The sequence below is a fragment of the Dromiciops gliroides genome, chromosome 4, assembly GCF_019393635.1.
Source record: "Dromiciops gliroides isolate mDroGli1 chromosome 4, mDroGli1.pri, whole genome shotgun sequence".
Lineage (NCBI taxonomy): Eukaryota > Metazoa > Chordata > Mammalia > Microbiotheria > Microbiotheriidae > Dromiciops > Dromiciops gliroides.
This window is the reverse complement of record NC_057864.1, coordinates 212,408,317-212,436,063: the sequence shown is the minus strand read 5'-3', so window position 1 is coordinate 212,436,063 and position 27,747 is coordinate 212,408,317. Positions and strand designations below refer to the sequence as shown.

Here is a 27,747-nt window from a genome sequence, read left to right as displayed (position 1 = left end):
TGGTCATGGTAGGGAAGTTGGGATACTCCTTGCTCTTCATTACTACTTCTAAACTCTATCACAATTATTTAGCAACTTCTACTCCTTTGAGGTTCTTGTTATCTAAACCTACCACGCAATACAGAGTCTAGTGACTATTATCTATTAGAGTCCCTATTATTTTCCTTCCTTCCTCAATGAGTTCATTGCAGGGCTCACAGGCTCTCTCCACTCCAAATCATGCCTTCTTACATCATCATACATACTGATGCGCCTTCCGATATACTTAACTTCCTAGTTCTTCAATCTACTTAATTCCCATGACCTACTCCTCCATTCTACCTCATCTAAACACAAAGATATTCATACTTTTTATCTTTCTATCACCTACAAGTGTTCTATTTTCATGTTCATGAACTCTTAAAATTCAACTAAAACTGCTCTTTCCAAAATAACTAATGAGCTCTTAATTGGCAAATCTAATGGCCTTTTACTCATTCCTCATCCTTCTTGACTTCTCTGCAGACAGATTAGGAAGTTTATACTTTAAATGCTATTCTGTATGTAATAGGAAGATAATTGAAAGCTTCTGATGATCACTAAGTATTATTGCTATAGAAAAAACTTTTATGAAGAATTCTTCATTGTATGATGTTCATTGTAATGGTTTTTAATCTACATTAGCTGGTATGATATCACCATTAAGAAAAAAAATCAACATTTGAAATAGGCTTTATAGGAAAATATCAAATGTTGAATTCAACATGTTACACAAATTATTAAACTGCAAGCAATATCCAAATAAATTTGTTCATGTTATTATTTAAATTTCATAAATTTGGACATGCCAGAATAGTTTTTATACATAGATACATGAAGGTTATCTGTGATTTGAGGATCTGAACCTATGTCTCTCTCTTTTTTAATAATAATAGAAAAAGAGAAAAGGGGAAAAAATTGTACAAAAAATATTTATAGCAACTCTTGGTGGACACTAAGAATTGAGAATCAAGGGAATGTCCATCAAATGAGGAATGATGGAAAAAGCTGTGTTATATAATTGTAGTGGAATGGTCTTGTGCTACAGGAAATGACAAACAGGATGATCTCAGAAAAACCTGGAAAGACTAATGAACATTGATGTATAGTGAAGTGAGCAGAGCTGGGAGGACATTGTGCGTAGTGACAGCAGTATTGTTCAATGAGCAATTGTGAATGACTTAACTACTCTCAGTAGTGCAATGATCCAAGACAATCCCAAGGAACTAATGAGGAAGCTTACTATGCACCCCTATAGAAAGAACTGATAAAAAGAACACTTGTGAATTGTACATACATAACCTGATTTCGATCTTGTGGAGCGGGGGAGGAAAGGGAGGGTGGGAGAAAAATTTGGAACTCTAAATCTTATGAAAATGAATGTTGAAAACTACCCTTATGTGTAACTGGAAAATAAAATGTTTGTTGCTAAATTTAATATTAATAATAATAATAAACATTTTTATTTAAAGTGTTGAGTTCCAAATTCTATGCCTCCTTCCCTTTCTCCCCTCCCTGAGAGAGTAAGCAATCAGATGTGGATTATACATGTGCAAATATGTAAAATGTTACCATATTAGTCATTTTGTAAAAGAAAATGAATCAAAATGAAAAAGTGAAAAATAGCACACTTCAGTCTGTGTTCAATCAAAATCAGTTCTTTCTTTAGAGGTGGATAGTATGCTTCATCATTAGTCCTTTGTTAAGTCATTCACAATTCTTCATCAAACAATATTGCTGTCACTACACACAATGTTCTCTTGATTCTGCTCACTTCACTTCACTTCACATCAGTTTATATAAGTCTTTCCAGGCCTTTCTGAAATCATCCTTCTTGTCATTTTTTGTACTACAATAATATTCCATCACAATCATATAACACAGCTTGTTTAGCCATTCCTCAATTGATGGGTACTTCCTATATTTCTCTTGAACACAAGTCCATCTCTCTCTATTATGCTGCCTCCATTTAATTTTTTTTTAATTTTTAATTCAATGTGTCTACCAAAATACCTATCTCCCACCATCTCACACCTATCAGAATGGCTAATATGACAAAAAAGGCAAACAAATATTGGAGAAAATGTGTGAAAACTTGGACACTGATGCACTACTGGAGTTGTGAACTGATCTAACCATTCTGAAGAGCAATATGGAACTATGCCCAAAAGGTTATAAAACTGTGCATACCCTTTGATCCAGCAATACCATTGCTAGGTCTGTATCCCAAAGAGATCCAAAAAAAAGGGGGGTGGGGAGAAGCACATATTTGTGCAAAAACATGTATAGCAGTTCTTTTTATGGTAGCTAAGAATTGGAAATCATAGGGATGCCCATCAATTGGTGAACAGCTGAAGAAGCTGTGGTATATGATAGTAAGAAAATATTACTGTGCTAATAGAAATGACAAGTAGGATGATTTCAGAAAAACCTGGAAAGACATGAACTGATACAAAGTGAAATAAGCAGAACCAGGAAAACATTGCACATAGTAACAGCAATATTGTACTATGAACTGTGAACAACTTAGCTATTCTTGGCAATACCATGATCCAAGACAATCTCAAAGGACTCATGATGAAAAACTATCCACCCACACAGAAAGAACTGATATTGTCTGTAAACAGACTGACACATACTGTTTTTCTTTCTTTTCAAAAATCTTCCACAAAATGACTAAAATGAAATGTTTTAAATGATTGAACATGTATAAACTATATAAGATTGCTTATGGTCTCAGGGAGAAGGAAGAGGAGGGAGAGTGGGATAGAATTTGGAACTCAAAACTTGAAGAAAAAAAGAAGAATGTTATAAATCGTTTTTAAATGTAATGGGGGGGGGGGATAAAAATTTTTTTAAAATACCTTTCTCCACCACAGAAGTCGATGTCTCAACCAGAAATCAAGCCACTGGCCTGCTGTTCTTGCAGGGGTAAACCATACCAGGGAAGACATGGTTCTTTCACCTATTCTTTAAAAACAGAAAGGTCAGGAATGCCTTTAAAATCAGGGAGCTAAACCATAATTATTTGTTTTCAAAAAGTCGATCACCAATCCAAAAATGCTGGTGTCCACCTACTTTTTCAGCTTCACTTCACATTACTCTCAGCTCCAAATAATCTTATGCTCTAGTCCAGGGCTTCTTAAACTTTTTCCACTCATGATCCCTTTTCATTCAAGAAATGTTTACTCAACCCCGGGTGTGTGTATATCTATATATATATATATACATAACCATTTACTGTTGCCAAATTTTTCAAGACCCCCACATTCAGTGACTCAACCCCATATGGGGTCACAACCCACAGCTTAAGAAGCTTTTGGGGGCTACTCATGGTCCTTGGCACACCCACTGTTCTGCCTCCTGTTTCAAGCAATTCAACAAAGCAGCTCTTCCTAATAGCTACCTCCTGAAATCCTGCTTATCTTTTTTTTTTGGTGGGGCAATGAGGGTTAAGTGACTTGTCCCAGGTCACACAGCTAATAAGTGTCAAGTGTCTAAGGCCAGATTTGAACTCAGGTCCTCCAGAATCCAGGGCCAGTGCTCCTAGCTGCCCCCGATCCTGCTTATCTTTTGCCACCCATGTCAAATGCGTCCTCTTCTATGAAGTCGTCCCAGTTGCTCTCCCCATCTCTGAACTCTCAATATTTTATCTGTATCTTTCTTATGTACTTGTAACATTCTACTTTGTATTCGATTTCTTTAAACGTCATTTCTCCCTGACAGTAAGCTTGCTGAAGGTTAAGGGGGACAGCACCTTATTTATCTTTGCATACCCATTAATAAATGCTTAGCTGAATTTATACCTTTTAATGCCATCGTATGTATACCCAATATCAGGAACATCTTGAAAACATACTCCAATTTGAGCAAGACCATAAGGCAGCCTTTTGTTTACCAGATCCAAGCAATTAACATAGTGTTTCAAAGCACCTGTCGAAATATAAGCCAATCATCTTTATAAATTTACATTCCATAGCTTAACCTGCCTTACAAATCTATATAAGTCCCTATTATTCTGATTTTAGCACAATACAAGTAGTAGCAATGATGACAAAGCATCATTAAGAACTAATTATTAAATAAATAAATAAATAAAAGAACTAATTATTGGGATGGAAAATGCTCTCCAAATCCAGAAAAAAGAACTGTGGAATCTAGATGCAGATTGAACTGTTTCTATTTTGTTTTTGTTTTTTGTTTTTTGAGGTTTTTCCCTTTTGTTCTAATTCTTCTTTCACAACATAACTAATGCAGAAATAGGTTTTATATTTACAATCACATTAAATGTATATCAGATTGCTTGCTGTCACGGGGAGGGGGAGGGGAGGTAGGGAAAAAATTTTGGAACTAGAAATCTTATAAAAACAAATGTTGAAAACTATACATGTAACTAGAAAATAATAAAATACTTTTATGATAAAAAGAACTAATTATTGGTTCAGTATTTCACTTAATTAGTCGCTTCCATTTTATTTAATAATTGCCAAAACATTTTAAATCTAAATAAATTTAAACTATGATGTAAATCAATAGATCAATTTAGAGGATTTCACTTAAGGTTGACAATCCAATTCAGAATCACTTCTCTGATCACTTTTTTTTTGGATGAGGCATAAAAATATTCCCAACCAATTAGGATATCATTAAAATTAATGTCAGATTAGTTAGCAGTGATTTAAACTCAGTAAAAACAGAGTCATTATAGATTTCCTAAAGCATTACAAATCCTACTAATACTGGGTCATAGTAAAAACCGACATTTAGATAGCTAGCACTATAATGTGTGTAAAGTGCTTTACACACAACATCTCACTTGAACCTCATAACAATCCATGGAAGTAAGTGTAGGTAGTGCCATTTTACAGATGAGAAAAGTGAGGCTCAGAGAGTTTGTGACATGCCTATGGTGACGTATTTGAAATCTAACATCAAATATAGTACTCTATCCATGCTTCCTGACCTCCGATGACAACAGAGCCTGAAATGTCTGCTCCATCTTTGCAATGTTATTGCAAATGCTACCAAGTGCAAAAGAAAAGCTCCCCTTTAAAAACTTGGTTCTGTTTAATATTTTACTGACTGTTAAAAAGAACTTCACAGAAACCTAGAAATGATGCTGCTTGGCTTTTTAATTTAGGAAAACACTTTTATTTTGAAGTATAATTAAAATTTCCTTCTTCTCACATTGCTACACTATTTGAGCACCTCTGACTTCTCCACTCTACTCCAGGAAGCTCTTTATTGGGAAAAACTCATCAGGCCGCAAGATCTTATCAAAATCTCATCAGCCGGCAAACATTACCTTTGGTACTTCACACCTCAACAGCTTTCTCAGTCCCTCCAATTGGAAGAGGGAACAATGAACTTCCATTTAAGGAGGGAGCTCGACTCCAAATATTTCATTTTTCACCTGTATTGAGTACCTTCTCTGATCCCTGCCCTCACCTCCCTTTCAGCTTCCTTTTATATATGTTTTGTCTTCCTCCGTTACTACAATTTTGCCTCCATTAGTATTTCAGAAAATTGGGGTAAACTTTTCACAAAATATTTGGGTAACAAAGTACTGCCTGAATCTTTTTCCCCACGTCTTTATAAACTGAATCTATTGAAACCCACGGTACAGTTTTCATTGCGAGAAATTCTTTTACATGGACGTCCTTGGGGGTGAGGGGTTGGCTTTCTGGGAAGGGGGAACTGAAGGCTTTGAAAAACAGAAGACCTCAATAAAAGGGCTTTTAAAAAATTGTGATTCTTATACTGTAAGTGAACTGGAAAGAATATGGCAGAGGATATTGACACAAAAACTGACAACTTAACCGGTGCTCTTGCCAGCGGCGCTCAGAAATACAAAGGGGCTACTGTGATTTTTTTCCTTTTTAAGCCAAGCAAGACTAGCTTGGGTGTTTTCCTGAGAGCTCTACTTCCAACCATGAAAACGACGAGCATACCGTGATGGAGGTTCTCCCGCAGTGTCCCAGACGTTTGTAACATGCTCTCCAGAGAGGTCACTAGCTGTTCCTTACTTAGGGCATCGTCCTGCAAGACTGCCCGGAGAGCGTCGGCAGGGGCTAAGCAGAAGGCCCGGCGCCCTGGCTCGATAGGCCCCAGCTCCTGGTGGGGGGTGTCCAGCGGGAAGATATGCTCCCTGAACGCCGCTACCCAGGACCACCACTGCGAGGCCAGGTTCTTCCTGAGCCCCACGCCAAGGGGGCCGAAGCCGGGGTGGTGGCCGCTCCGCAGGCAGTCCCTCCCGAGCGGCTGCTGGGTCCCCGCCAGGAAATGTCTTCTCTGACAGATGTCCAAAAGGGCCTCGCTCCACTCGGCCTCGGGCTCGGGGGAGGGCGGGTGGTCTTCGCCGCCGTCGGGAGGTTTCACGTAGGTCCTCTGCTGTCGTCTCCTCTTCCTCTGCCTTGCCCATCCACTCGCCTCTAGGGGAGTCCAAATTCTGGACTGCGAGGAACCCCAAGTCCTGCGGGACACCCCAGACACGGTAGCCGAAGCCATTTCACTCTAAAAACCTTTACTTCAATAAACCGCCATAACCATCCGGGAGTCAAGGGTGCGCAGGCGCGCCGGAAGTCATGCGAGCACGAGATCAGTAGCCCTAAGTCTCAACTCAAGGAGGCCAAGTCACGTATCCTCGCGTAGCGCACCCTTGGCTTCCTGGCCGCCTAGTCCGAAGTAGCGCGATGTTTGTCTTTCCAAGCACCAGATTCTCTGGGGCCGAACTCCACCCAAGCAGTTCCACCTTTGGCTGCTCCGCCCTCGGCCCCGCCCGCAAATGTTCCCCCCTCCACCGCTCCCCACCGCACGCTATCTATACAGCGAGGTTTCACAATCTCAATCCTTCTCCCTCCTTCCGCCCCACCCCCGGCGTTGTTGCCCACTTCCGCTACTCCTATCTCGACTTCACCCACCGGCTCTTCATGTTCCTGCACAGGCCCAGAAATGGCTTCGATTAAAAAAATTTTTAACCAAAAATGCAAACTGTAATTCTCAAATACTAAGTACGATACATGAAAATATTAAGCATAAAAATGTAGTCATCCTTTGAAACATTAAAACGCCTAGGAATGTCAGGTTATAGCCACCCCAGGGACCTTGAAAAATGGACGTGAGCTCTCCAGGGGGGCTAATTTGCCGCTCCCGACACTTCCTAGCAACCTATCTCCCAGGTAACCTTAAACTGCTGCATTAGATTAACAAACCAAAATGAAAGCATAATTCGGTGGGGTTTTTTAAACCTGGTATGAGGTATACCCAGACAGGTTTGTTTTAATGTATCTCGGGCAGGTAGGTGGTGCAGTGGATAAAGCACCGGCCCCGAATCCAGGAGGAACTGAGTTCAAATTTGACCTCAGACACTTGACACTGTGTGACCCTGGGCAAGTCACTTAACCCTCATTGCCCCGCCAAAAAAAAAAAAAAACAAAAGCAAAAAATGTACCTTAACTCGTGGCTGCTCTAAAATTTTGCAGTCAACCAAAAGCGTTAAACAAAATTTATCGGGCCATTTTTGCTTTGCAAAAGGATTTATGTAAGATACTGTACTGTACAAAACCTGGTCTTTTGTCCTCCATTAACTTACAAATGAAGGAAAAGCATGCATACCGACACTAAGTGCCTTGAGACATAAGTGCTGTGGAAGTAAAGGCAAGAATAATGCCTTCTTGCTGGGATGGCCATTAAAAATATTGTGGAAGGTATGGGAAATGATACAAAAAGTGTTCCCTATTTTCTTGGAAATTTACAATCTTCGGGTCCTGTAGCAGTTAGGGCAGCCTTTTCAGAAGAAAATGAGGATATGAAAGCGTCCTTAAAAGGACAAAATTCAATGAAATTTGGCTGGGAGGGGAGCTAGAACAACTTAAGGGAACAAAATCAGTATTAGCACTGTATTTAGTCTAAAAGTGAGAATATATTAATAGGATAGGATGGACCACAATTACAGGCTTTGAAAACCAGGGTCACAGGGAATGAACTTCTAAGCAATGCAATTACATTTGAGTTCAGTGTAGAGTTAAAGGAAGGAAACAGGGGAATGGGGCACACCAAAGTAGGGTGATGGAAAAAGCCACACACCTACAGGGTGCAAGGTACATGCAAGGTACCTGGCAAGGCAGCATGAGTTCGAATGTAGTGGCTTGTGTTAAATCTCATGAGTATTTAATCATTTTTTCCTGGGTAATGAGAAAAGGTCAACAGAGCATTCACCATTTCAAGCAGGGCCTAAGGCTTTTCCAAAGTATTATGGAAGGACACTATTGCTCAAATTATCACTTCCAAGAATCCCTTAGCTAACCTTACTTAAACCTATCTCCTTGTGATGGGAAAATTCATTAGGTAACAAAGCCCATCTTTATTTTTTTTCAAATAAACTCAAATGTTCCACTTCAAATGTTACAGTTTGGGGTTAACAGCTAACCTCACTTTATTGGTTCTATATTCATCCCCACTAACACTGAAATCCCTTAATTTAAAAAAATGTGTAATGGGTCTACCCTTCAGGTTTTGTACTAAAAAAGCCCATTTTCAAGTCCCCCCCCCCATCAAAAACATTATCTACCTCTTATGCACATAAACAAATACACAGAACCACCACCCATGTGTATTCATAAAAGACACTTGTAACCAGAGGACTCAACCTTAAAAAAAGGTCTCATAAAAATACAAAATTGTCTCTGGAGGAAATAAATGCATTTATTCCTTTATATTTAAGCACTTCACAAGTAGAAAGCACAAAGTTTCATTAGTCTGTGGGAAATAACAGGTTAAATATTTGATAGAAATGTTGTATGAGTAAGAGGTAGCTCTGAAACAATGGGAAACTAGAAAGTTAAAAGTAATTGGTAATAAAAATCTTATTCAAGTTACTGATGGATTTCTTGAGCTTACAATATAAACAAACCTCTATTGAATTTAGGCCAAGATAGAAAATAGTCTGTTCCAGGAAATACAGAAATTTATAACTTAATCTGCACCCTAACATTTTACTATACCATCTATGCCTAATATTAGATTTCCCACTACACTCCTGATTGAGTCTTTCGAAGGGAAATTTCCTTTTGCCTCAAGGTTTCATGCAAGAAGCTTGAGTATTTCTTGACTTCAACCCTCAAATTGGCAACTAATACATTCCAGAATGTCAATGATTCACTGATAACTGCTATTCTAGTTGGATCTGTACCTCAAATATACCTAGCATTAAAAAAAAATTATAAATAAAAGATACTGATCCTCTATGGTGAGGCTACTGGAAATAAAAATGCAGCCCTTCAATGGGAATTCTGCTAGTTAAAAAGTGACAGTAAAAAGCCAAATTTACCCTTTTTGAAAAAAAGAATATGGTTTTTGACAACCATTTTACAAGGTTAGGCCCAGTGAAATTTACATTTAGCTATAAGGTAACACTCAGGCCAAACATTTAGTCCAAAGAATAAGTACTTCTTGTTCCAAAAAGCACAATATTTTTTTTGCAATTTTTATTTTACATGCTACAAGGCATCGCATGCATTAGCACAAGGAAAATAATTTTAACCCTAGTCTCACTTTTGCATCAAAAGATTTGGGATTTAGCTGTGTGAACTTAAAATTTTGCTTTGGGGGGGGGGGAATGGGAGCAATGCTACCAATAATATACATTGGGTTTTTTGAGGAAAAGTGCTTCTGTAAACTTGAAAGCACTGTATATAAATGTCCATTATTTCACCTGATAATGAAGCTTTTTCCACTACTCATTTCATTTCATTTCTTTCAAAATTAGTGAGCCTTAATGGGGTAGGGAATGGGCAGGAAGGAAGGATAAATTTTAAGGGGGTAGGGAAGATTGTAAACCGGATGTATGCATAATTAATCCCAACAACCAACACTGTAGGTTGAAATGCAAGACCAGTTTAGGCTTTTTACTAGCATTTGATACAGAAAAGCATCTATGATATTTTCCATTTAACTGAAGTTGTACAACTGTGAAGTAAACAATTTCCATTTCAAAATCAGTCTTCAAATATCTTTATTGGAAGGCCATGCATTGCCTTCATTTACTGTATTTCAAATCACTGTACATTTACTTTAGTGAAAACACTGCCTGCATTTTCTAGTACAAAAAAAAACCTAAAAATTGTTTCAGGAATGTAGAGAAATATCCAACTTAAATAGCGAAAAAGTGCACCATAATTACTGCTGCACTGCAGTCATTTCTGCATCTCCCATGTTTCTTAAATAACTATCTTGTCTGATAACACACAATATAAAGAGCAATTATGAAAAACTGAGACATTTACATATACTTCTAAAGTCTTATTGAGAATATCCTGTTGGCATTGGATAACCTATCATAGGTGCAGCTGCAGTAGCAGGATATGCATATGCCTGTTGGTTCATGCCATTGTGCATATTTGGGACATTATTTCCATATTGCTGTGTACTGTCATAACCATTCTGGTAAGTCCCTGTTGGATTACCAGTCCTAAAACTAGTCTGTATACCAGCAGACACAAAATTACTTCCAAAGCTCCCATTGGTGTAACTTGCAGCACTGTAGACACCATTCTGGGTTTTTGCCCCAAAATCTCTCTTAAGCAGACTAGAATAACCTCTGTCATAATTTTCCCTGTCCCTAAAGGTATTAAATCCACCCCTTTTGCCCGCAGAATATCTGTCACGTCGATCATCCTTCATGCCTCCTCTACCCCTGGAACGACCTGTGGGATGAGAAAAAAAAACAACACCTGAAGTTTGTCAAAAAATGAGTCTCTTTGGAGCTTGATGTTGCAAAACAACACTAAGCAAGCAAAGACAGCAAATAGGGAATTCAGTTTCTCTCCACTCTTACCAGTCAAAAATTTTACTTTAGACTTAAGTAATAAATGCTCTCTCCCACCTCTACTCTCATCTGTCAGTTGTCACTCATCCCTCAAAAATCCCCAGCATTTATTACTTACAGGCAAATGACAAGAGTCTTGAGACAAAATTTCTATGTATTATAACAAGTGATAACTCCAAAAATGAACATACCTGAACCTCTGTCTTCAATTAACTGAAGCAATTTAGGATTGATTGCTTGATTAGCCTCCCGAAGCACAGAGATGAGGTCGCTTACTTGTTTTATGTTATTAGGTGTAAAGAAAGTATATGCTGTGCCTGTTTTGGTACTACGGGCAGTACGTCCAATTCGGTGGATATAATCCTCTGAAGAGTTAGGGTAGTCATAATTGATGACAAATTTCACATCTTCCACATCTGTAAAGTGTTGCAGTGTGGCAAAAAAGCAACATAGGAAGTTTTGCACACCACAACAGCCAGACCAAAAATAAAAAGTTAGACAATTGTATTCCCAAGAAGGTATGGGCTGAAAAGAATATTGTTAAAATGATTATCCACTTCTGGAGGAATACCAGTGAGGTAAAAAAATTTAAATGCACACTCCCTCTCTATTAAATCTTGCCACCCACCCAGTGATAAACCTACCACAAGGAATGTGCATTCATATTCACTAGTTCATTCCCAACTCAGCAAGTCCCCTTACAGATCATCAAGTGACATCTGAATGCTTCTGCGCAGTAGGGCCACTAAAGTTCACAGCAACCTCTTCATGTGTTCATTTGAGGACCTTTAAGCAAAAATGTACACGGTCCTTCGTATTACACACTCATCAGAAGTTCAAAATTCGGGCCTCACTGCTTGTCTTGCCAAGACCTTACAACCGCAGCTGCAAGAAAAACATACCTGTCCCCCAAAAGCCATCAAGTTTTTATGCACTGTGTCTCGTCTAGGCAAGCGCTTCCAAGAAGCCAGGATTCACTTGAGAATGTGTCTCTCTCTGGCAGGTCTCGACATGACGACTACTGTGTAGGTGAGGGAGGAACTTTCAAAGCACTGTTTTCCTTTCCCACTGACTAAGTGTGAGAAGTTGTTCCTTCTCTAGATTCTCATGTGCCAGTACTCACCAATTTGTACAAGGCTAGTAACCTTTTAAAGCTGCTCTCTCCTTTTCAAAGGAACAAAAATTTCAATGAACATTGAAGTTTGGAAATATTTCTTCAACATTTCAGCAAAGTCACTGAAACTCAAAGACCCACAGATCACAGTAAACAGTTTGTACAAAACAGCGCTGTACCATGGCAATCATGCAAAGCATGGGACAGAAGAAATACCACGGCAGAGTGAACTGTGAATAACTTCCATTTTTTCCCCCTGAGAGAACAGTTTATGGTGTAGTAGTTAAGGTGGTATGTTCTGCCTTTTGAAGATTACTGGCACACAATGCTTTCAGCTTTTCACCTCTCTATTCGACTGGAAGCAGCCAGCCGATCACTAGTCCTCCATCCCCCTCGAGTCCTCCGATTGTCATGCCTAGGCCTTGCCACAAAGACTGCACCTTTATGTGAAAAAAAAACTTAGAAAAATGCAGAGGTTAAAGAAAGCAATAAACTTTCTTTAAAAAAAAATAATGGTTGTTGTTGGTTTTGTTTCTGGAGAACCAAGCCATGAAGTGTTTCTACTAACCTAGCCCTCTAGATGCAACATCTGTGGCAATCAGGATAGGAGCTTTTCCATGTTTGAATTCTATCAAGAGAATAAAACAAATATGAGTCACTGAACAAAACTGACAACAGGTTAAAGTTTTTAAAAGCTGTAAGAGCAAATATATACAAACCATTTAGAACCCAGTCTCGCTCCTGTTGACTCTTGTCACCATGGATACCCATTGCAGGCCACCTAATTAAAAAATAAAGGCAGAATAGAGATGAATTCAAATTGGTTCACATTCTGCTCAAGCTTTATAAACTGTACATAGCACATGAATTCATGAGTGGGAAAGAAATCTTAGCTATTAACAGAATTCTTGTATTTGATTTCAAGATTATATTTTTAAAGACCTTGGTTTAATCACACCTTCCTCAATTGCTTATGAACTAAGATCTGTAGGAATTACACAGGTAATCAATCATGACAAAAGTAAGACTTTCTTAATCCAAAATTAGAGTTGGGGAATCTGTTAGGTATTCCAATGTACTATCCCCAAAGTGTTTCAAATAAACCATGAAAAGTTAATTAAGAGCAATTTCCATGTCAGTCAATGTGTCCTCTTTATGATTGAAACACTGGGTGTTCACAAAAAACTAAAAATAATTTGAACTTAGTCAAGTTATCATAATTCAAATTTCCAACCCTCTAGTTTTGCAGCATTAACACAAACACAAAGCCCAGTACAAAAAAAAGCTACCATCATATCTTGACACATACCCATCTCTCCTCATTTTTCTGGTAAGTTCATCACATCTTCTTTTGGTTTCCACAAAAACAATAGTTTTATTTTCCTTTTCGCTCATGATCTCCTCCATCAATCGAATAAGTCTAGAGAAAAGTTATACAAGAACAATTTTTACATTTTAACAGATAAATCAACCTTTGAAGGCTACTCAGTACGTTAAGATTTGTTCTTAAGAAAATGTGAATAGAGAAAATACCTAGTTATACTTTATACTATGTTACAGACCCAGTCTTTAGGTTTTTTGATTTAGGTCAGATTCAAAAAAGCACAAGGCTTTATGAAAACTTACTTCTCATCCTTTTCTACATCATGACACACATCCACAATCTGAAGAATATTGTGATTTGCACTCAGTTCCAGAGCACCAATGTTGATGTGAATATAATCTTTCAAAAAGTCTTCAGCAAGCTGCCTCACTTCTTTTGGCCAAGTTGCACTCCACATTAGGGTTTGTCTGTCAGGCTAAAAGAAAAGACATATATATGGGCTTGTCTATCGAACATTTAAAAAATTACCCATAAATTTTTAAGTGTAGTTTATTTTTGAACAACAAACTTAAGCAACTTACTCTTATCTGATCAACAATCTTTCTGATTTGAGGCTCAAAGCCCATGTCCAGCATTCTGTCTGCTTCATCAAGCACAAGGTAAGTAGTTCTTCTCAAATTAGTTTTCCCACACTCTAAAAAGTCTATCAGTCTTCCAGGTGTTGCAATGCAAATTTCTACACCTGATCAAAATGATGGAGAGAGAGTATGAAGAGAAAGAATTAAGGTACCAATACAATTCACATCAAAACCTTCTGTGGTAGAGTAAAGGACTGCTACAAACCTCTTTCCAAGTCCCTTATTTGTGGTCCCTTTGGAGCACCACCATAGATGCAAGTGGATTTTAGACGACATGCTCTACTGTATTCAGCAGCTACTTGTTGTACCTGTTGGGCCAGTTCACGAGTTGGCGCCAGCACCAAACACTAGGGAGGAAAAACAGCTGTTAGCACATATAGCCTGACACTAACCTAGAATTAATTTATCAAAGTCATGAGAAAGTTTTCAGCAGGTCAGAAGATAATCAGAAAGAACATTTAGCTATAATTTGCTACTAGAATCATCTAAAACTTGTCCCATAAACCAACATGAATCTCGATTATGCATTCTACCCAACATGTAAAAACACCTGTTGGATTCTTTAAGTTTTGTGAAAAATTAAAAAATCATACAATTTAACTCATGAATCATTTACATAACTCTGTAGAGAAATTAATAGAAAATGTATACTTACAATAGGCCCATCGCCTCTCTCTAGGAATGGCTGATGATTTATGTGGACAATGGCAGGCAGCAAATACTAATTAAGGTAGAAAAAAAGTTATTATAACCTAAACAAAGCTAATTTAAATTTCATTATACTTCTACTAACTTGAATAACATACGATCTTCCCTACAAACCCAAACAAATATTGCAGGGTATACAAACTTTGAAATTTACAGATGTTTTTGTAGAGCACTCAAAAAATCAGTCAAACTTACAGACAGTGTTTTCCCTGATCCAGTCTGTGCTACTCCAACCATATCCAACCCACTTAGAGCAACAGGCCATCCTTGGGCTTGGATAGCAGTAGGTTCAGTAAAGTTCTGCCTTGCAATTACATCCATAACATTTGCTGTAATTAAAATAACACTAGGTTAAGGAAATTAATAAGCATAAAGTGATTCCAGAAAATGTAACCCAAATGAATACTTACCAGGAAAATTTGCTTCATAGAAATTTAGAATTGGTTTTGGGCAGTTGTGACCTCGTACTGTAATTTCTTTGCTTCTTCGATATGTTTCAACCTCTTGCTGCAATGTAAAACTCAGTCATGTAAAAATGTACCCACAAAATTATTTCCTATAATTTTTACAGCTGGCAAATTCCTCAAACTGAAACCTTTAAACTAATTTTTAAAAACAAATGCCCTCTCCCCCAATTAACTGCAATTCATTGCCTTCTAATAAAAACATATTTATTCCATAAACCAAGCCAAAGCTTGATTAAATCCAGTAACAGCTTTCATGACTATCTAAGGAGCAGTTTTCAAGTCTGCTGCTTAGTTAAAAAAAAATCTTATCTTGCTGTTATTTATACAATTGGTCATCTTTACTAGTGCTTAGTAATTCAATCAACACTGCTGTCAGAAAATCGATTCTAACAACAAAATTAAAGCATTTAAAGTACGTACTGCTGTGCGTCTAGCCAAATCAGGATGTTCCTGATAGAAATTCTTCTCAAATTTGGGCAGTTCTTCGAGATTCCATTTCTTTTTAATGAGTTTCTCCCCAGGGTTTCCAAATTTCTTTCCAGACAGAGGTCCTCCTCTACTTCCTCCAAACCTAGGGGCCCCAAACCTAGAAGAAAAGATTCATAGTCTAGGCCTCAAAAGTGTAACCGTTTAACTTAGAGCACAAAAGGACAAGTTTCAATAATATTCACTTATGCTAATTGTATTTCTAAAGTCAAAGACTGGAACGACTTTTTTCAACACCTTTTGGATTATTCCTATGCCAGTCAGTCGTACCTTCAGTTTTCACTAATAGCAATTTCAATTTTACTATTTTCCCGTGGGCATGTCGAATTAGTAATAACATCATTTGTTTCCAGGTTTTTCGGTCAGTAAACTAGAATCTTGCCTGGTAAGAGCTATCGGACTTGTCGGGCCAGATTCTGACAAAATCCCTAGTCACAAAACAGTCAAGAGCTGGTAGCATTCATTTTTTCCAAGAGCGAAAGCAATAACCAGAAGGGTAGGAAGAAGACCCAGACTTCAAAAAGGTAGATAAAAGACAAACAACTCGCATTATTTAAACAAGGTTTTTCCTTCGAATCAAACGTTTCCGGGCGGAAGGCAGATAACAGAACGGCCCCGAGCTCTGACAGCTCGCTACAAAACAAGGGGAGGTCCCCCGGGAGCCTCATTATGCACCCCGGTGGGTGGGCTCAAGAGGAAGGTAACCGCGGTTACATAAGGCCGAGGAAGGAGGGAGGGGCCGCGCCGGGTACCAGGGGAGGAGTCGCGGCCCCGGGCGGAGTCCGCCGGGCCGCGTTCCCGCTTGGGCGGCGCTTCCCCCTTTGTCTAGCATTTCACTCTGCGCCACATTTTCTCAAAGCTGCCATTTTGAGCTCCTCCGCCGGGTGGGGTAACAAAGGCGCCGCCGCCATGTCCGGGGCCGGCATTTTGTCTCGGCGGCTCCACCACATGGGGGAGACCGGCTGCCCCCCGCCCTCCGGCCCCGCTCGGCTGCCCGAACCGCTTCAAAACCTCCCCAAACTGGGATCTTTAGGGGACCCTTCTGGGGCTCCCCAAATGTCACAGACATTCCGCGGCCAGGCCCTGCCGGCTCGGGGGCGCCGCGCTCGCCACCGCCTGACGTCGCGCTCCCTTCGTCTCCCCATCTCTGGCCTGTACCCACCTAATCACGACCCAGACGTGAAAATAAGTGCCATCAAAACAAACTCTTACGTCTCTTCGACATTGGTTTTTTAAAAGGGGGGCCCCAAGACGCGGGCCGATGGCGCCCGAGGCCTCCTGTCGTCGACAGGGCTCCTGCCCACTTCCTCTGGACCCCACCCCCACCCCACCTCTTCTCGGTCGCGGTTGACAAATGTCCGTACTCACCCTCGATCCCGGCCGCGATCTCTGTCACTCGAGTATCCAGACATGGCGTCAATGGTTGCGGTTGGAGGGAAGCAACCGAGGAGAAGCGGGAAGTCGCGGGGGAAGGGGGAAAGGTGGCTTCGGCGGTCGCGAGGCCGTGCGGGGGCGGTGGCTGAGACGGAGGCTGCAGCTGAAACAAGACGAACCCAAGCCGGTGGAAATGAATGAGGAGCCAGAGGGCTCCCGGCAGCCGGTTTTATACCTGGACCGCCTCCTCCGCCGCAAAGCGCGATGGGAACCGCTCTATGACCTCATCGCCCCACCCCCTTCGAGGAGGGGGAGGGGGGAAGACGCCAAGGCAACAACACCCGCAGGCGTTCGGAGCGCAGCCATGTTCTAGCTTCTAGTTCCCAGCCCAGCACCCCTCCCCCACCTCAACTCGTTATTAACTCTTAGAGGCCCACCCGCGATTGTTTCCCTTTGCTTCGCTCCTTCTCTCAGGGAACTCCCTTACATTTTACTAGTTCAGGAATATTTGCCCCACTCCTGTTTTCCTAGGTTAAGGCAAGTCGTAAAGCATTAATGCCACTACACCCTTGGCTAGACGTTTGCGACTCTAAGGGCCCCAGTATGCAGTCACGGAGGAGGAAGAAGAGGAGGAGGCGGCTCCTCCTATCACGTGAGCGTAACCCCAACCCACTGGGCCGGCAACCGCACTATTTATCCACTCACTTAGGCGGAGGGACACGAAAAACGTAGAGCTCACCGGAAGTCTCCGGATAGCTTCCCCAGATTGACTGGTTATACTAGGTCGGCCACTGGGTCTGTCAAACCGACCGACCGGCCGGCCTCAGAAACCCGAAGCGGGAACAATCCCGCGGGGAGTTGTAGCCCCTAAACCGCTGCCTGGCCGCGTGCGGCGACAGGAAGTGCGGCCAGACGGCCAATCAGCGGCGAGAAGCCGTTTTAACGTCCCTCCTTTGCCTCCCCCAGGTACCTTACGGTTTCTCCTCGCCCTCCCTCCTTACCCCCCCCCCCCCGCGCCCCGCGTCCTCCTCCCCCGTCACACTCCTTTCCCGCAACGGTCCCTTCAGGACACTATTCCCCTCGAGCCCCGCCGGTGTACAGCTCTCGCGGACATGGAGGCCCGGGAGGAGGCTGGTGAGTCTCCCCGCTGGAGCCGACACCCACGGGGGGTGGGGGGGGTGGGAAGTGGAGAGTGTTGTGTGCACAACGCGATTGCGCGGGACCGCCGCCCCTCCCCTTCCCCGATGCTGGCTTACAGTTCTGGCCGATGGCTTCAGATGTGTAAAGCGCTTTGAGCTCACACCTCTCACCTCCAGCCGAGCTGCAGAAGTCGTTCTGGGGGACCCCGACCTCCCTGAGAGGCGTGTTCTACGGATGGCTTTTACAGGATGGCTCCGTTACTTGGGTTCTCCTTTCCCTAAGGAGGCGACCGGCCAGTCCGAGAGGGAGAGACCCTGGAGGTGGGGATGGGGTCTGGGGAGCACACAACGGGCTCCTTAGGGCTGTAGAGGAGGGAGGAGACCTTGGTTTTCTAACATAACTCTTCTCCGGGTCTGGTTTTTTGCCACTGCTCTCTTCTCACGCTTGGACTTGTGCTGAATCTAGGAGGACCTGTTTTTGTGTTGAAGGAACCTCAGCAAAACAGTTTTCCGATCCGCACACTGTTGGTGAAAACCTCATCAAGTTAGATCCCTGGTCTTCCTTTTCTTAATTCTTCTTATCCACGTTATCGTCTGGGTCCGAGCAGTGTTGGAACTGCCAGTTTAAACTTGATAGATACTTTTTCTTTTAAAACTTTACCTAATGGATTCTGTTCTGATTTGTATAGGGACATGTTCATGTTGAGGTTTGTCAAATTCAAGTCGTCGAGCCTGCTATATGCCAGCAACTACCCCCTAAGGCCTGGGAGTACAAACAAAGGCAACCTATTCCCTGCCCGGAAGGAGCTAACAGTCTAATGGGGAAGACTATATACAGAGAACTGTGTACAAAGGAGATGAGACAGGATAAACTGGACGAAGTTCAGTAAAAAGGAAAAAAAAAATTAAGCAATCGCTGTCTGTCCCCTAGAATGACTAGCTTTGTACATTGGCTGAGTTGTTCCTGTCCAGGGGCAGATAGCGACTTTGTGCCCAGCAGTCCTAGATTGTAGTAGCTTAGGAAGCTTGACAGAGGGAAGTGAGTCCTACTTGTTATGTCTACAGTGACAGAAGAATGATAGAGAATTGTTTTTCTATGATAGTTATAAACCTTGGGGAAACAAAGACAAAAATGAAATAACCCTTCCCCCCCCCCCAAGGAGATTATGGGGAGAAACAACATGTACCTAACTATATACAAAATAAATACAAGGTATGCTAGTAGCTTCTTGGAAACTGGAAGGTCCTTCATGTAGAAGGTGGTATTTGTGGAGAAACTAATGAAATATTATGTTCATATTAGGAAAATGAAAACTATTTTGACACTCAATCTCACCATCTCAAAGTTCCTGGTGTTCCATTATTTTTACATCATGAACTATATATAGTTTATAATGAAGATGTTATAATTTAACATCTGGACTCCCATGCACAATCTTAGAAATGTAATACTGCTTACTTTTTTATTGTTATTTCTATTCTAGTAGTAAAATCAATATCTCTGAAGTGAGTAAATTCGTATAATTCACTTAAAATAGTAATAAAACTAAAGCTAAGTCTTTTAGGAATTTGTAATCAGACCTGTTATTTATAGAATAACATTCACAGTATGGCTTTTCCTTATACTTGTAAATACATTTAAACACAATTTTTTCTTCAATTTCTTATCTACTTAAATAGAGCTCTATACCTGATTTTTTTTAGATTTACTTTTTTCTAACTCACTAACATTTTTTTACATCCTTTTTTCCAGAGTGGGTAGCAATTGCCAATAACCTTCTTTTGAAATGTCACATTTGCCTGAGGATACAGTCTCTTTCAGAGTGTGATGCAAATGTGTTTATTACTCTTTATCATTCTATCTTGGGAGAAGTAGTACCAGGTAAGAACACCTGTACTTGAGGACAGTTTATTTTCTATATTTTATCTCCTGGGGCTTTCACTGCAGTTTAGGCTTTTTTCAGTTACAAAAAAGAGTGCTACTTCCTATTTCAACTGAAATGTTACATTCTTGCTGTAATGCCCTGGTGACAAACAGGGCTTTTCCAGTTCTAAATCCATGTATGATCCTATGATGTTCCAAAGCTTAGTTTAAATACCTTGGCCACTATTGAGAAAACAGGACTCACTGGAAAAGAACCTGATTTGGGGATTGAAGGCAAAAGGAAAAGGGGATGCTAAAGGATGAGACAGATAGTGACATGGAAACAATGAACATGAACTTGGACAGACTTCAAAAGATAGTGGAGCATAGAAGGGTTTGGCATGCTATGGCCCACTGGTGTCCGGGTCCATGAAGAGTCAGCCATGATGGAACAACAATGATATTCTAAATAATTTTGCATGCATTGAATAACTCTGCTGAATAGATATATTTAAAATGGCACTGAAATTGTATGAGATCCAGTCAGCATTTAAAGCTTTGAATTTGATTTGAGTTTAAGAGAAAAGCATATTTACTAAGGGAGCTGGGGGGTTTTTCTACCCTTTGAAGTCTAATTGTCTTTCAAAAATTTGAGTTCTCTAAGGCAATATCAGTGTGCCTTTCCCAGTGTTTCCTTAAGTCATCTTTAACATAACTTACTGCCTATGTACAATGAGTTATCATTGATGAGAGATTTAATGGTCCTCTTCCTCTCCTCCATTTATGCTGCCACACCCCTAAACTAGACCCCCATCACCCCAAACCTAGATTAATCAACATTCTCTGAATTTGGTATTTCACAGTTATAAAACAATGTTATTTCCCCTCCCTTCACAGACCTCATAACGAACCCTAAAAACCAAGAAGATCATGCACACAACGTACAAGCAATTATTGATTCACTGGCCTTGGATTACTTGCAAGTCAGCTTGTCCCATATAACAGGTTAGTAACACAAACTATCTCAAACTGAATTCAAACAATTATATTTTTCCTGAGGGAATTAATTTGTATCTTTGGGCCCTAGGTGTCATTTAATTGAGCAGATAAAAATTGCTTAAAAGCTAAAGAATAAAGAACACTGGGTTTATAGTCAAAAGACCTAGGTTTCCTGAGTTAACCCCCTTGTAATTAATAGCCTTCAAGTAGAGTCAACAAATACTTATCACATGCTCTGTGACAGGCACTAAATTAGGTGCTGATTAGGTGAAATGAATGTAGTTGCAAACTGATTTACATACATTCTCATTTGATCCTCACAACAACCCTGTAATAATAAACTAAGTATTGTGGCCATCATTATACAGATAAAGAAATTGAGACTTAAAGACTAGAAGTGACTATTTGTCCATGATCATACACAGTAAAACATGACAGCTGAATTTGAACCTATGTCTCTTCTGACTCCATAGTTAATACTTTTAATCAAATACTTTCCCAAGCAATCAATCATCTTTAAGCCATAATTTTCTCATCAAGTCACTTAACTTCTCTGGGCTGGTTTCCTTATTGATAAAAATGAGGGGATGGGACTAGTAAATTAATTTGTTCATTTATTTTCATTTTGTTTATATTCATTCAAATATTAAGCAATTGGTGTTTTGCTCCTTGTTAGGAATCAGAGGTAGTTGAAAAGACACACTTCCTGCCCTGTTTGATGTTACAGACTTGCAAGGAAATAAGACACTAAGGCAGATAACTATGTATACTAATTACTATATAAATGCACTTAGGAGGTGAAAAATAAAGGTTGTGTAAGAGTCAAAGGGTGATGATTCTTAATAAGGGGATTAGGGGAGTGAAGTAGGAACACTTCATAGAAGGGGCATTCAGTATAGAAATTCAACTAGAGAAGAGGGAAGGAGGGAATTCTAGGCTTAGGAGATAGTGTGAGCCAAGCTAAGAAGATGAAAAGTTCATGGTGTGTCCAGGAGCAAAAAGTAGGTCTGTCTAATCCATCCGGTTTTCCAATAGTGGGAAGTTATATAAGTCATGGAGAACCATGAATGCCAGCCAGAAGAGGTCAGAGTATAGAATATGGTAGTATGATAGTTTTAATGTCACAATTCTATTAGGTACAATTAGGGCTAGCATCTGCCTCTTTCAAATGAGGAAATTGGGACCAGAAATTAATGGAAACTGAATTCAGAGTGGAATTACAGTTCACAGTATGGGATGCTGGGCAGCTAAACTGTTCTCCCCACCCTGAAAATCAGAAACACCCAAGAGTTACTTATAGTTATGTACCCTTATAGGAAATGAATACTATACAATTTCTGTTTTATTGAGTATTCAGCTTTTTTACTCCACATTTTTTAAAACTTTGGTGCCAGAAGTTATTCTAAGCACGACATTTTTGCTCCAGATATATATAATAACCATTATTTGATGTTCTTTAAAACAAAAAACCTATTTAATCCATGAGTGGTACTAAATGGAGCTTTATTATTCATTTTAATTATGAGTAAATAAGTGAATTCTCTCAAAATGAAAACTTTCGCCATTGCTTCTCTTCACGTTGTTTTGTACTACTGCCAGTACTGAGATAAGAAAATAGAAAGGGTCTTTACACATAAAGGATATATTTTTCATAGGATATTAAGTTCATTTTGTGAATTGAATTGTTAATGCTCTTAAGATTCTGTAAGAATCAATTTTGATAGCTCCTAAGAGAGTTCCCCCTCCAGTTTCTTGCATATTTCTGTCCACTTGATTAGCAAAAGGTATGGACAATTAAACATGCATGAAGAAATAAGCATATGAAATCATAATTTTCATATCCCAATAATATTTATATGGTAAATATATACAACATGGTTTTACATACATTAACTCATGTGATCCACACCAGTTCCCTATGAGATAGGTACTATAAGTATTATTATCCCCATTTTACAGATGAGGAAATGGAGCTCAGAGAAGTTAAGTGATTTTTTCCATTGTCACACAGTTAGTAAGTGTCAGAAGCAGCACTTGAACCCAGGTCTTCTTTATTCCAAGTTCGACAGTTGATCAACTACGCCAGGCTCTAGCCCAACAAATTTCTCCTGAACAGAGTAGCATCTGCATGCAGGTAGGGACCTGTAAATTCATGTAGATTGTCTTCCTCTAATAAAAACTCACTTAAATACATTTTATCTTATTAAAAATATGACTAGAGGATGTGCTATTACAGCCTGTTGTTTTCTTAAAAATAAAAGGAATGTTGGCTAACCATGTATATAAATGTAATAAAAAAAGGTGAATATGAAGAAAACAAGCATGAGAAAACTTATATGAACTGATGCAGTGAAGTAAGCAAAATCAGAAAAGCTATATACATGATTGTAACTGCATAAATAAAAAAAAACAACAACCCAGCAACATAAATTGAAAATGAATTCTGAGAAATTATAATGATCAAGCTTGGTGCCAAAGAAAAAATGTAAATGCACTCCCCTCTTCTTTGCTAAGGTGGGGAGCTGAGGGTATGAAACACTGCATATAATATCAGACTTGGTTGATATGTTAGTTTTACCGAACTGTTTTTTCCCCTCTCTTTGTTATAACAGCCCTCAGAGAGGAAGGTGGGAGTAGTATATTAATATAAAATTAATTTAAAAAACAATTTTTTGAAAGGTAATACTAATAAATGTCAGTCAGCAAGTATTTACATAGCACTTAATATTTGCCAAGTACTATTAAGCATTAGGAATACAGAGACAAAAAAACCCATCCCTACTCTTTAAGTAACTAAATGATTACATGATAGAGCATTAAAGGGTTTTGTTTTGTTGTTTCTTACATAATAACAATCCAATACCCAGGTTTCTACTAGACTAGTTTAGGATCCCTGATCCTTGAGTCTTTTTATGCAAGCATGCCCATTTCAAGAATATATGTATTTTACATTAATCAAGATATTTTAAAATATTTTATTTTGTATTTAGGAGAAAATATTATAAGAGGAAATAAGGAGTCTATTAAAAATCTCTTAGAAATATTTGATGGATTGCTGGAATACCTTACAGAATATAGTGAGACATCCTCTCAGGAAAGAGGTGAGTTTTTAAATTGAAAGTTTGGTTTGGTTTTGAATTGAATGTCTGCTATGGATGTAAAATAAGAGGTTTGGACTATTGATCTATAATGTTCCTTTTGTGATTTTCTAACTTGATGGTACTACTTCGAACTTGTCCTGAATACTTGAAACACCTCTAGCCTATCCTTACAATTGACATTTGAATCCTTATACCTTATAAATTTTCTTAAATGACTTCTCAAAACTAACAAAATACATAACAGTTTCTAGTCATCTTATTTAGTGGTTTTATTTGCTGCTTGTGATCCTTCAGTATTTCAGCTTAAAATTGCTCTAGAAAATTTAAGTGAATTTCCTATGGTTCTGTATTGCCTTTTCTGTCAATGGTGAACATTGCTGCAATACTCTTAGTTGACTCTTTTTTTTTTTTTTTTACATGGGGCAATGGGGTTAAGTGACTTGCCCAGGGTCACACAGCTAATAAGTGTCAAGTGTCTGAGGCCGGATTTGAACTCAGGAACTCCTGAATCCAGGGCCGGTGCTTTATCCAATGCGCCACCTAGCCGCCCCTGCAATACTCTTAATTCAAGATGATAACCAAAACTGGCTTTAGAGGGTTTCATCAGAGGGTTAGCCACAGGACAATTTGTTTTCTGTCCATAGCAATTCATTAAACTATGTATTTAGCCATGGGAAGGATTACTAACTATGTACATCCTTGGAGGGAATGTGTATAGGTGGTGTAATAAATAGTCTCATAGTTTATATCTTTCTACAGTGTAGCAAATCTGATAATATTTACTTAGGTTTGTTTGTTGTTTTTTTAATGTATTTTAAATAGTTGAAACTGACCGAGTAGCTAAAGCATCAATTCAGGGTATACTTCCAGAAGAATTGGAAGAAAAGATTAAAGAGACCAGACCAGTGCAGGCAATGACATCATTTGGGAGGTAGGCATTGCCTTTGTTTACTTAATAAAACAAGTTGCACTTTTCCTTTTATTTGGTACAGCTGTTTAACACAGAATGCCAGAATGACAGTAATTAACTTAAACTGGATACGTTTATTTACCATGCTTCAAAATTTTGTAAAATTTTTATAAGTAATTTAAAATCTTCCTGACTTATGTATCATTTTTCTTAAATACTGATTGGTTCTCAAATGCTTCACAGTTCCTCATGCTTTAAATACAAGTTCTGATTTTTAGACATAGATATTTTGGGGAACCATAACTTAAAGGCTATGGCTATAAAATGAAATCCAAATTGTCACTATCTAGGTGCATTACCTTGAGCAAGTTATTTTACTGCTTTGGTCTTGAGTTTACACCTCTATAAAATGAGAAGCTTGGATTGAATGTTCCTTAAGTTTCCCTCCAGTTTAAATTCAGTTCAATAAATGTGTATTTAGTGCAAGGCACTTTGAAAATTCTAATTCTATGATTATAGTTGTGCTATTGTCTTTGTTTGAAAATTATTGGAAACTGTTGAACCAGAGGATAAAGGTGACAAATAAGTCTCTTTATTCAGCAGAGGAGAAGCAGCAGAAGAGTGAAGTGCAAAATGGCAAAGATTGGTGGCCACCAATCCTATTATTGTCATACTTTATATAACTAGGTAATATAGGAATCCTAACTTGGAAACACTCTTGTGGTTTGGATGGGCAGTGACTAAGTATAACTAATTAAGAAACTTTTTCAGGTCTTCCCAATCTTCTGAGCTTTTTGTTCCATCTTGGGACATAGATGGATCAGAGTCCACTGGTGAATTGATTAGACTTGGGGATACAGCTCACACATTTTCTTTAAGGAAAAATGGTGAGTAATCAAAACTTTAAATAATAAAATCACATGTAAACTACAGCCTAGTTATAAAGTGGTGAGAAATACTTTGCTTATTTATAGGAATGAAATTAAAGTTGACTGTTTTAAACAAAATTGCTAACTAAATTAATTTAATACCTTTAAGATACATTAAGAAGTTAAATGTGAAGTAGTGGAAAGAGAAGTAAACTGAGAAAACCTGGGTTTGATTTCTAGCATTTCTTTGTGATCTTAGGCAAGTCACCAGGACCAAGGAATTTATATAAACTACTATGGAACCGTAAAGCACCATTTAAATGAGTTATTTTTATTCTCAATAATCTAAATGCCATTTCCTTCCCTATCCCCCAGAATGGTTTTAAATGGATCAACTTCCAAACACATTTTCTGCACAGAATTTCCTAAAATGAACACGTCCAGTCAGTCACCAAGCATTTTAAGTATCTACTGTGGTCCAGCCATTGTGCTCTGGAGCTGCAGAGGCAAAAAAAATGAAATAATCCCTGCCCTCTAGGAATATTTGTTCTATAGAAGAAGTTAGGATTTGCACGTATTTACTATGAAAAATAAAGGGGCAGCTAGATGGCGCAGTGGATGGAGCACCAGCCCTGGAGTCAGGAGTACCTGCGTTCAAATCTGGCCTCAGACACTTAACACTTATTAGCTGTGTGACCCTGGGCAAGTCACTTAACCCCAATTGCCTCACACACACACAAAAATACGTAATGATTTTGCACGAGAGACCCTAAACTATAAATAGTTGAAGAAAAACATAAGGTACAGTTGAGTGTTTAAACTCCAAGAAAAGATTTCAAAGAATGCTCTTTATTTAAGAGTTAACATGGCATCCTGGATGGAATGTTTGAAGACCTGGTTTAATTTACCAACACAGACAATTGACTTTATTCTCTGAGCCTGTTTCTTTCTCTGTAATGCTTCACTTAATTTTTGAGGAATCAAGTTAGATAATATAGGTTTGAAATTGGCAATATTAAAATATAAAACCCTATTCTGGGGGCAGCTAGGTGGTGCAGTAGATAGAGCACCGGCCCTGGATTCAGGAGGACCTGAGTTCAAATCTGGCCTCAAAGACTTGACACTTAGACCCTGGGCAAGTCACTTAACCTTCATTACCCACCACAAAACAAAAAAATAGACAAAACCCTATTCTGTTGTCCCATCATTACATGGAGTAAACTCTGGATTGTTAACACCTGCCAGTGGAGCACAAGCTCTCACAGATTCTAAAAAGGTTGAAAGGATTTGAGTTGACATCCAGCTGCCCACCATAAATCTGTCTTCTTGAGGATTTTCCTAGCTAAGTTCTTAGAAAGCAAATTGGCCATAAGGTAAGGAATTGTTTTAGTCACAGTAGCTCCAAAAGATTGTCTGTTAAGGTGTAAAGGTATTAGGAACTTCATTAGACATTAGAGTGTTCACACTGATGAAATCATGTATCTTAGAAGGATGTTGAAATACAAATAGATAAGTCATAATGGTTGAAATTTCTGCGTCTATCTGATAATGTAGTTCCATGAGAGAAGCAACATAAATTGTTCACTAAGGAAGCAGGACTAATCCAATCACTATTAAACCAGCAAATTTAAATGTTGCCTGCTGAAATGAATGAAACCTTATTTTTCATTTGGAAGAAAAAATGTGGCTTGGCCAGCCACATTTATTGATTTTCCACATTCTTATGTACCATAAAGTAAAACTAGAGGGACAGAGTAGAAAACCAACACTATAATATGAAAAGAACATTAGGTTCTAGTCCCATTTCTAACACTGACTAGCTGGATCACCTGAGGCCAGACACCTCACCTTCACCTTCTGTTTAGGAAAAAGAGGAGGTAGTTCTAATGTCATATGGTCATAGACTATTTG

At 39.1% G+C, this 27,747-nt stretch overlaps 3 protein-coding genes across 4 annotated transcripts in view; 1 reads left to right on the top strand and 2 right to left on the bottom strand.

Moving 5' to 3' along the window:
• POLG2 (DNA polymerase gamma 2, accessory subunit) overlaps positions 1–6,788 on the bottom strand; it is a 25,052-nt gene extending 18,264 nt beyond the window's left edge. For both annotated transcript variants that reach the window (XM_043964815.1, XM_043964816.1), the window contains exons 1-3: positions 5,970–6,788; positions 3,825–3,951; positions 2,883–2,988 (exon numbers count right to left, since the gene is read on the bottom strand). In XM_043964815.1, the coding sequence (XP_043820750.1) occupies positions 2,883–2,988; positions 3,825–3,951; positions 5,970–6,525 (789 nt within the window). In that variant the 5' untranslated portion in view covers positions 6,526–6,788. The remainder of the gene's footprint in view (positions 1–2,882; positions 2,989–3,824; positions 3,952–5,969) is intronic.
• A 3,225-nt stretch (positions 6,789–10,013) lies between these two features.
• On the bottom strand, positions 10,014–17,178 carry DDX5 (DEAD-box helicase 5). Its single transcript, XM_044003689.1, has 13 exons — positions 16,949–17,178; positions 15,515–15,680; positions 15,038–15,134; positions 14,823–14,956; positions 14,575–14,640; positions 14,125–14,266; positions 13,863–14,023; positions 13,584–13,756; positions 13,267–13,377; positions 12,677–12,738; positions 12,526–12,585; positions 11,035–11,259; positions 10,014–10,721 (listed from the first exon to the last, which is right to left on the bottom strand). Exons 1-13 carry the CDS (start codon positions 16,990–16,992, stop codon positions 10,318–10,320), a joined length of 1,845 nt encoding a protein of 614 aa, XP_043859624.1. The 5' UTR covers positions 16,993–17,178; the 3' UTR covers positions 10,014–10,317.
• Positions 17,179–17,695: 517 nt separating this feature from the next.
• The window catches only part of CEP95 (centrosomal protein 95), a 32,233-nt gene continuing 22,181 nt past the window's right edge, over positions 17,696–27,747 (top strand). The window contains exons 1-6 of the mRNA XM_044003688.1: positions 17,696–18,088; positions 19,847–19,975; positions 20,855–20,962; positions 23,947–24,057; positions 24,880–24,988; positions 25,739–25,854. Coding sequence (XP_043859623.1) covers positions 18,067–18,088; positions 19,847–19,975; positions 20,855–20,962; positions 23,947–24,057; positions 24,880–24,988; positions 25,739–25,854 — 595 coding nt within the window. The 5' untranslated portion in view covers positions 17,696–18,066. The remainder of the gene's footprint in view (positions 18,089–19,846; positions 19,976–20,854; positions 20,963–23,946; positions 24,058–24,879; positions 24,989–25,738; positions 25,855–27,747) is intronic.

What these genes read in the sequence shown, in the direction of transcription:
- DDX5 (XM_044003689.1), bottom strand. Translation starts at nt 16,992, where the DNA reads ATGTCTGGATACTCGAGTGACAGAGATCGCGGCCGGGATCGAGG. An exon ending in ATTTGGCTAGACGCACAGCA is followed by an intron (nt 15,135 to 15,514) that starts GTACGTACTTTA and finishes TTTACATTGCAG; the next exon opens with CAAGAGGTTGAAACATATCG. An exon ending in GATCAGGGAAAACACTGTCT is followed by an intron (nt 14,641 to 14,822) that starts GTAAGTTTGACT and finishes TACCTTAATTAG; the next exon opens with TATTTGCTGCCTGCCATTGT.